General features: G+C 39.9%; 2 protein-coding genes across 2 annotated transcripts; both read right to left on the minus strand.

Annotated features, from left to right (window-relative positions):
* Positions 1-492: 492 nt before the first annotated feature.
* LOC116256182 (syntaxin-112-like) lies at positions 493-1,643 on the minus strand. Its single transcript, XM_031632447.2, has one exon. The coding sequence runs from the start codon at positions 1,525-1,527 to the stop codon at positions 622-624; it is 906 nt and encodes a 301-aa protein (XP_031488307.1). The 5' UTR covers positions 1,528-1,643; the 3' UTR covers positions 493-621.
* Positions 1,644-2,301: 658 nt separating this feature from the next.
* Positions 2,302-9,608, minus strand: LOC116256181 (factor of DNA methylation 1-like). The gene is made up of 7 exons (XM_031632446.2): positions 9,417-9,608; positions 7,562-8,554; positions 6,723-6,904; positions 5,683-5,772; positions 5,293-5,574; positions 4,517-4,744; positions 2,302-2,859 (listed from the first exon to the last, which is right to left on the minus strand). The coding sequence occupies exons 2-7, from the start codon at positions 8,457-8,459 to the stop codon at positions 2,632-2,634; spliced, it is 1,908 nt and encodes a 635-aa protein (XP_031488306.1). The 5' UTR covers positions 8,460-8,554; positions 9,417-9,608; the 3' UTR covers positions 2,302-2,631.

The following is a 9,608-nucleotide window of genomic DNA, read 5'->3' on the forward strand; positions in this document are numbered from 1 at the left end:
ACTTCTTTGGATAATCTTTTTGCAATTGTCGTGTTAAACTCAGAAAAGTGCAGAAATTGGCCACTTTTACATCAATTTAGACATTGTATCTTATTGGCCACAGTAATTTAAGTATATATATATATATATATCAGCACGTCCGATACAGTGGCTTATATCGGCCGATATCCTAAGGGAGTCATTTCGGCTCCCATTCGATTTTGCTCTTTCCCGATCCAGATGTCCATCGCCCAACATGAAATATCTGTAATGAACCAAAGACTCAAATCAGGATGATGGGATGCCATCTGAGGTCAAATGGAACTGCATGCAACTACTGCAGTTAAATTTTAGACTTAGCCATTAGCTGACTTCGTGAAAGAACATACCAAGGAGACACAAAATTGTGATCCTTTTCGAGTAGAAAAACTGGTAAAAGATTTTTCAACCATTCAGAACCAGGAATTATTTGACATGTACGTGTAATGAAATCAAATAGACTTCAATCCCAACTATTGAAAATGACATCTTCAGTTTATTGTTTCCCTGAAAAGAGACGCTTCGTCTGTAGAAATCAAAGAACCAGTTCATTTACAATCCCCGAATGGAAGAAGAGAACTCAAACAGGATGCGGTTGATTCCCTATGCTTTCACAAGGGTGGTAATGGCCTGAACAATGAAAAACATGATCAGAACCATAAGCACAGCCAAACAAGCAATTGCCCACTTTGATCTGTTGTCTTGCCGGCTTTCCTTGGCTGCTTTGAGATGGTCAGCGCCGTCGCCGATATATGCACCGGCACGAACCACGTTCTGGTGAATGTCATCTATATGCCCTCCCTGAACCTCCACGAGAACAGACATTTCCGAGAATATTTGGTGCAATTCCATGAGGTTCTTCTGAATTTCTTTCACTGCGTCGTGCCTATCCTTCAACTCCTGGCTCTCGTCTAATCTGGCGGACAGCAGCTCAAATTTTCCGGCAGAAACTATCTCATCAATTGCTTCTTCTGTGGGATGTTCTCCCGTCATGCCGAAGTACTTTCTTTTGACACCTTCCCTGTGGTCTGCGACGATTCTTTCTCTCAGAAACTGAAAATCCACCATCAGTTCTCGGAGTTTGACCCTCAATCCCCTCGTGATGGAAGTCCTGGTCCGATCGACCGGGCCCCCTTCTTTGTACTTGAGAAATCTCCGATTGGCGGCGTTGGATTCGTCGAGCGTTTCGAGCATTTGCTTAATGGTTCTTGCTTTCGTGAGCACCGTCAAGATGTCAGCGTCCATGGTGTCTTGGAGGTGCTTGAGAGCGCGGGTTTCGTGCTCGGACTTTGCCGCTTCGTTTGATTCTTGGAGACCTTGGAAGAGGTGGGAGACGACCTCCATCTCGAATTTAATGGCGCCCACTTCCTCGAAGAACTGTGAGAGGTGTTCTTCATCGGCGTGGCTGAGTTGGCCCATTTCAAGATCTTGGTCGGCCTCCAAATCCTTGAGAGCCTGCTTCTTCAACTCCACATAACTCATGAAGGATTTTGTCATCAGATCATTCATCTTGATAATTGCTTCTTCAAGAACTAAGCAAGAACAGGGGAGACGAGGAACAAGATATTGAAGCAAAATGTCCACGAGGGAGACGAGAAAGCAAAGGCTGATTTAATAAAATTAATTAGCACAAAGTCCTGGTACAGCGGAGGTACTGAAGAGAGCGAGGCGACGCTTCCCTTCTAGACGTTCACCGGATTCTCCTTTAATTTTCAAATTCAAAAGTTGCGGGGGTTCGTTCTCATCACTCCAACGTTCATCTGCTCAAAACCATGCAAAAGAACCACTGCTAGAGTTACACGTCAATGGATCGTCGTGACCCAGAAAATCGGAATCACATCAGATCTATTCCGTAACCAAGTAGTCCTCGTTTTCATGGAATTTCATGCCACGACAAGGACCTCATTCAACTCTGGTTGATATCTGATCATTAAAACCCAAAAAGAAAAAAAGAAAAAAAAAAGATCAATAGGGGTCAGGGTTAAACTCCATCGGAGATCAGACTGGAGATAGATCTGGATCTTTTACAGGCAGTCATATCCAGGCGCGAACAACCTACGGTTCGTGAAGCAAAATCCTTCTACGCTTCTATATAGTCTGGTGGCAATATCTACTCAATTCTACCAAGACATAAACCCCAGGAACTGCAGTCGTGATCTTGTTCCATTTGAAGGTTTTAAAGCTTAACCCCCATGCAGGAGACAGTAGAATAGATACAGAAAATTTCAATATAAATCTATATTCTGCTGCATTAATTCTACGGCTAATGACACATTAACGCTGAAAGAAACCAAGATCAGAAAATCATATTGCCATTCAAATATTTTTGACGCTTGAGCAAGAAACTTCTCGAATTAAGCCAACACTTGGAAGAAATGTGAGCAAGTGATATGTACAAGCTAATTAGAACCCAAGTTTCAGTATCTGATAATGTTAGACAATGTACAAGGAATTCAAAGATAACTGGTTCTCACAATGTTGATCCATCAAATCTTTCACGACTACCAGTGGAAACATTCACAGCATCAGGTTTGCAAAACAACCTTTCAGCTTCGGAGGCGACACCAGAAAGAACACAGGATGGAGAATCAGAAGTATCAACCATGAGCTCTCCTAAATCCTGCGGGTGCGTGTCTTGTAAGTCTTTACAAGATAGCCAATAACTTCTTTTAAGGTTGCCTTTCTGTTTTCCTTGTGATTCCACATTTCCTCGATTACATACCGTCCACTGGGATTATATTCATTTAACTCCTTCATGGCAGTCACTACAGCTTCGTAGGGGCCTTCACCCCACTCAATTCTTAAGCGCGTTAATTTTTCATCATTTTCATCTATGACACCCTGTAAGGAAAAAAATATCATATATCAGAGAGGATCCTAGAAGTCAAGAATCTACAACTTAAGTCCCAAGCATGTAGAAAAGTGCTTCTAGCAAAACCTGCATCAACACAACAAGACGCTATAAGCAAGCAAGTCTAGCACCCAACGTGCGAGATAAAAGACCTGCATCTTGGGCCAGGTATTGTCCAGGGTGTAGCCCAAAAGCGTCATGCACAGACAAGAGAAAGTTCTGTACGGTCAATTAGGATCAGCTGTGCCCAAAAATAAGACCAATCAAATGTTTGACTGAAACTACTCTTTTTCCATTTCTATCCTTCCTCCTGCACTTCCTTTTACTAGGGTTGCACGACAAATCTCTTCCTCCTGCACTTCCTTCTACTAGAGGTGCACAACAAGTCGAGCTATGCTCGGCTCATATGAACTGGACTCAAGCTCGATTCGCTCCACTCGTTTAATAAGAAAGTCAAGTTCGATTAAAAAACACATGTATTTGTTTCTTCCGGAGTCGAGCTAGATTTTTTTTTTATTGCACCGTGTGTCCTCTTTGCCTTTGTAAAGGTAGGTCCTCATTTCAAATTACTGGGTTTTCACTTTCATTTTAAAATAAAATACTCTTTTTAATGCTTGGCTAGGCAAACACGACCTTGAGTTCAAGCTGGCTCAACTCTGGTCACGAAAAAGCCTTCCTTTCACCTCTTCTTGTTAGCTTCTCAGTGGATGAGCCCTGATCTAGGCATCAAAAGTGATCCGATCTCTCATTCTGAATAAAATTGTTCTTTATCTCAACTGCACTCGCCAATGTATGCATGCATTTTGCATCCCCAGTTTTTATGAAATGCCATTTTACACCCTTCACACTCAACCACATCTACCATGACAAATATGCAAAAACCCAAGGCAGAACCTACAATTCCCACGTTGACGGAAAAAAATTAGGTCCAGGATCAAGCAATGAATAAAATCTACGGAAAGGGAAAAAAGGAGATGGTGCTTGAAGAATAAGGTGGTTGGCCATATAAAGTGGCGATGTCTTTTCATTAAGATGACTAGAGATGGCAGACAGCCCAAAACTGAAAAGAAGAAACCATGCAAGTAACCAAAAGTTATCTTAGTAATCTATGGACAGATAAACGTAGTAAATTTTACCTTGCATTAGGATACAAATATTAGAATGTCAGCTCAATTACACTGGGGCAGAAGTTTGTTCTCCCAGGTCATGGCACAATATAAACAATGATCATGTAAACCAGTCAAGAAGATTCTTTCAGTTTCCCTTGTTCTATGATTAAGCATAGTAAGTAATAGCACAAAAATGTGGAACCATACCTGGGAGGAAGTTGCCCCAGAGACAGCACAAGCAAATGCATAAGAGATAACAATGCTATGAATCAAAATAAAGGTGACATGCACATGATGGAAATAGCAAGATAGCATCATAAAGCACATGTAGCCTAAAAGAATAGGTATTTTGTCTATATAAAAAATTATGATTCAAATAACATGACAAACAAAGTTTGCATAGATCAGAAATATAGCTGACAAATAAATAATAAAAATTAATTAATGCCATGAATTTACAGGTTCACACATCTTACATTTAAGGAGTATGTCAATGGTGATTTAGCTAAAATCTTAAAAATTTGATATAGTTCTGTACCTTCTCATTAGGTCCATCCTGGATCACCTTGAACGGATGCCACATTGGATCCCGCATGTGTTCTTCCCATAAGGATGCCAACTCTGACGCCTTCATTTCACAATCTTCTACAGAAATTTTCTGTGAAGAAAATACCTTGATACATGCTTCTTTGAATGGCTGCTTATCAAGTTCCCCCATTAATTTGATCCCAATGTCTGTGCGGTTCCTGAACAAACTTTTGAAACCCTATGGAACAAGGAGAGTTAGGTGCAGTAAAACCACTACATGGTTCTCCGTTTTTGGAACAAAACTGTTGAAGCAAATGGATCTAACAACCCAAGGCATACTGTGTCAAAACAAACAACCCGAAAGCATTCAAGCAGAAAATTCAGAAGGATGTCCAGAAATGAGCATGAAGCAAATGGATTATTAAGGAGGTCATGAATGGGTCTCGAAACACAAGCACAGTCAGTCTGAATATAATTAGCCGGTTTCTAGCTCCAATCCAAGCAGACCTAAAATATTTATTTTGTTACTTGAAATCAACATATTTTAACCATTTCATTTCAAGCAGATAAATAAATGTTAATACAGGTAGTTGAACTTAAACCATAGGCAGATTTAGATTCTGAGACAAATGCAAGCACAAGGTTAAAAACAGAAGCAGAAAGCACTCTTTATGTGCTCAATCTTTTAAAACGTGTGGTACACCAAAACTGACCTACCCTGCCCACTTGAATAGCAGTGACAATAATGAGGCTCAAAATTGAAACAAAAAGAAAAAAGCTCCTTACTGCAATTGCTTCTTTACGAGCACCCTGCAGCTCATCATTTGCATTCCGCTGTTGAACTATTAGAGCTTGATTGAGAGTTTCCAGATATTCCAGATCATTCTGTTTCTCTGCCAACTCTTCACCCATAGATCTTATCTTCTCATCTATGTTATCATCACCTTCCATAACCTTCATGACCTGCAAATTACCTCTCAACTTCTCTATTTCCAACTCTAATGTTTGTTTTGTTTGCAATCTATTCTCCACGTCACAGAATTTTTTTAATTCCGCATCTTTTTCTCTCTGCAAGTATAAGACACATTCATGTTGGATTGAGTGAAAGAATAATGTGTGGAGAGTGAAAGCTCAACATTTGAAGCCACTAATTGAAGCACATAATTAGGAGTAAACCTTATGGTATTCCATGAGCTTCATAAAACTTTCTTCAGCTTTCTTCTGCTCAATACTAGCCATTTGAAGAGCAGCATCTCTAGCAGCATTCTGAAAATACAACATAAAGTTGAGTATATGGTTAAAGATTTTACAAAAAATTGAAAGGAGAAAAATATCCCTAGTCATCTTCGAACAGACATTAGTTTAAAAATAATTATTCAAATTGTGGCATGCAATGCAAATAAGGGACAATTCAGTTACTAACAGAAACTAGATTCATACTAAATTGTGCAAACATTTCAAAGTAAGAATAGGAACAGAAGAGGCATAGAACTAGAGATTCCCTTCTGAAATCAAATAAACAGAGAAGTAGCAAATGAAAGGTTTGAGCTTGTTCACAGTGTAAAGCTCTGTTTGATCTGTCTACCAAGTTTAACTCAATTGAACATAATATGCAGTAGCTCTTCAATGAACTTTCTATACTGCATCTGGGTTGGAGGGCTTGGAGCTATTATAGATGCTGGAGAGCTTTGATCAAGCTTAGTTTAAACTTCAAAGGCATGAAAAAGGTTTCAGGAAATCACATGGTTACAAAAGGATTAGATTTGAATTAGCTAGATACATAAAGAATCAGGTTACCGATGGACATGCTACAGTCAGAATTTTAGAAAAGCCCACTGCCATTAAGCTATTTGCACCTCTATTATACATTCATGCACACATCCGAGATTCTGAAGTTAAATCATGAATTCACGTATCAATTTATTTTCTTCAGAAAAGGAGCGAAACCAGAAGCAGATCATTATGAAGCGAGTATACACAAATCCATCCTCAGTCTCATAAAATACATATAGGATTATGTGAAAAACCATAACCAAACAAACTCATATCTGTAACTTGAAAGGAAACCTCTGGTTTATTTTAAATAAACAAACATATAAAAGCTATTGCATTTTAAATTAGTAGACCATGCCAATGCGTTCCAAGAAATTAAAGAATCTACACATTTCAATGAACACCAGCATCTGCAAATGTGATGGGGAGTGCAAACTGCAAACCTTCTTCTTTTCTTCTTCAAGTTTCTTTTTCTCAAAGTCATTTTGGGCTTCTCGTTCCTGCAACTCTATATCACGTTGTGCAAGTTTGGACCGTTCAAGAGCCAACTCTTTGCACCACTTTTCACGTTCTTTCAGAACCTGATCCCGCAAATCAGAGTTTTTACTTTCTGCTTTTTTCACCTCTGCATAAAATCAGCACAACAATGAGCCAAGTAAAATTAAATAGCATGATCAAGGAAATTGGGACCCTCTGTCCTATAAATAGGAGTTAACATTTTACTCGGTTTCAGATGTGGTGCCCCAGAAATGAGCATGCATTGCCAACCCTATGGTTCATCAAAGCTACTGATCATTCAATGGAGCCAATAGAACATATTTATGAACTCTACATACATTGATTTCAAAATCTGAATTTCTTCCGCATGTCCAATAATTAAAGGATTCAGTTAGAAACCTCAATTCCAAGAAACTTAAAAGTGAGTGTTAAACTTTATATGTAAATATTCAATGCCAATGCAGAGAAAAGTGATTCTTGTTTCTTTGCCCACAATTATATGGAATCTTTCAAGTCATAGTGCAGTAAGACTGAAGTGTTGTATCTAACAACTATAAGCAGACAAAATAAGATACATAGTGCATAACGCATAGTGTATCAGACCACTTAGGCAGGTGTTATCTTCTTTTACATAAAATAAAACTAGTTATCATGAAAACATAATTACCTACAATAAACACACAAAGAACAAAATGATACAATTAGATGGCAGCAAGCAATCATGGAGGTTGGAACAAAATGTTTGAGCTTAGAAAACAAAAGAAAAAAAAATACAGCTAATGACCTTCAAGCAGTCGTGCCATCTCACTGTCTTTCCTTTCAAGTGCAGACTTAAACTGATTCAATGAGTAAGTCATTTCCATCAGCTGTTCACCCGAAGACTGCAAGTCCTTATTCTTTTCATCGATTCTAAGTGTGAGGTCGTCTACTAGAGTGTTCTTCTTTCGTTCTTCCTCCTGTTGGAGCTCACTAATAGTCTTTAGATCACCACGATGAAGTTGCATCTTTACATAATCATCAGAATTGTGATAGTCATCTTCCCGAGCTAGCCATGCATACATACTTGAATCACACTTTTTTGACTCAATCCACTCAGTTTTACCACGGCACCTCAGCTCAAATGACTTCTCAAATGATATGGCACAGTAGAAACCTGTCCAATTCTTCTCAAATTCAACAACCGCCATTCCTCGAAAGCCCAGTGCATCCCACATAAGGGTTACTTTTGCTGGGCTGAATTCAGAAAACTGTGCCTTTAGCTTTCCATTAGTAACATAAGTCCCATTCTCCAACGCAGTTGGTATATTAGCAACAATAGCCATCCAAGGCCATACAAATCTCTCTTCCTTACGTTCTAGTTTTACACGCTTGGGAGGTCTAGAATCAATCATGGGTGGCCCGGAAGGCTTCAGCTGTTCTGCATCCTCCATCAAAATCATCTCCAGTGCACGATGTTTGGCAGCCTTTTCCAAACTCTTAGGTGAATTTGCCACTCCATTCGCATGTTGGAGAATCTCTTTATATCGATAGTCCTGCTTTTTCTTCCCCAGACAAAAAGGGCACTTGAATGTCCCATCTGCATTCCTTCGGAAAATTCCTCCTTCTTTCAGTTGTGCGTATGATTTCTGAACTCGATCTTCAAGCTCAGATTCACTGAAATCACTATTTTCATCTGAAGACATATCCAGTTGCTTCCGCAATGCTTAGAATAGCTGAAATCAGCAACCTGATGGTAAACTTGGCGATGCACAGTAAACAACTCCCAAAGTCACTGTTCCTGCAAAACAGAAACTTCAATTCTCAGTGCTAGCAGCGTAATACCGATGCCTACGTTGCATGTGACACCTTAAGGCTCCATTTCAACACCACATCAAACAGAATTTCCTCGCCAATCTCTACCAATTTTCTTGTGAATCCTAACAATTTGCAGGATTACGCTTAGAAACCAAACCAAGCAAAAGATCATGAAGTTGTCGTGCTGGGCCTTGCATTCCCTCTCGTCAATCTTCGCCACCAATCAAGGGGGAAATGCAATACTAAATCCCCCAACTTCAGAGCAAAGTGCATGGCAATGTTTACGAGCCTGACTTCTACGAACCGTGTCATGTACCTCAAAGCAACTATTTCAGGATTTTTTTTTTCTTTTTGGGAAAAATTCTCCCTGCCAACACCGTTTCTGCAATTTGAGGACAATGAAAACCAACATTGGTCTAAACATGCACCGGGAAAAGGAAATCTTTTGCCGCCTCTTCGTCCAATGAGCAAAAGATGAACTAAAGAAAGCACAGAGGGAATGTCCGAAATGCATCGTTTAACCGAGAAAAAAAATGAAGTACAAGCGTCCTGGTAAACCATGCCGCATTCCTACTTATCCTGAATCCCTGATTTGTCTGGACAAGCAAGTAAAAGGAACACACACCAAAAGAGGAAAGGGTGGGGGAACAGTCTGACGTCTAAAAAACTTAAACACAATTTCTTGGCATCCAGACATTTGTTGTCAAATGCATAAAACCTCAAAATCCACACAAACACAGTGGCAAGGTGCCTGAACATATGACGAATCCAGGATGCCAAAAGAGCGTGGTTAAAGAAGTACTTCATGTCACCATGGAAAAGGAAACCAAAAACCCGATTTTTACCTTTCGTAGAGAATACCGGAGACGACACTGGAGTAAACCAACAGCAGAACAAACGGAAGAAGAGCCAGAGAAGGGGGAGAGAGAGAGAGAGAGAGAGAGGGCGGGGGGAGAGAAAGGTTGGAAGCAGTGCAGAGGGAGTGACGGCCTGTCGCAGCTTTCACTCATCGCCTAAATTTTCACACCAGAGGTGAG

Source organism: Nymphaea colorata, chromosome 6, assembly GCF_008831285.2.
Source record: "Nymphaea colorata isolate Beijing-Zhang1983 chromosome 6, ASM883128v2, whole genome shotgun sequence".
Taxonomy (NCBI): Eukaryota; Viridiplantae; Streptophyta; class Magnoliopsida; order Nymphaeales; family Nymphaeaceae; genus Nymphaea; species Nymphaea colorata.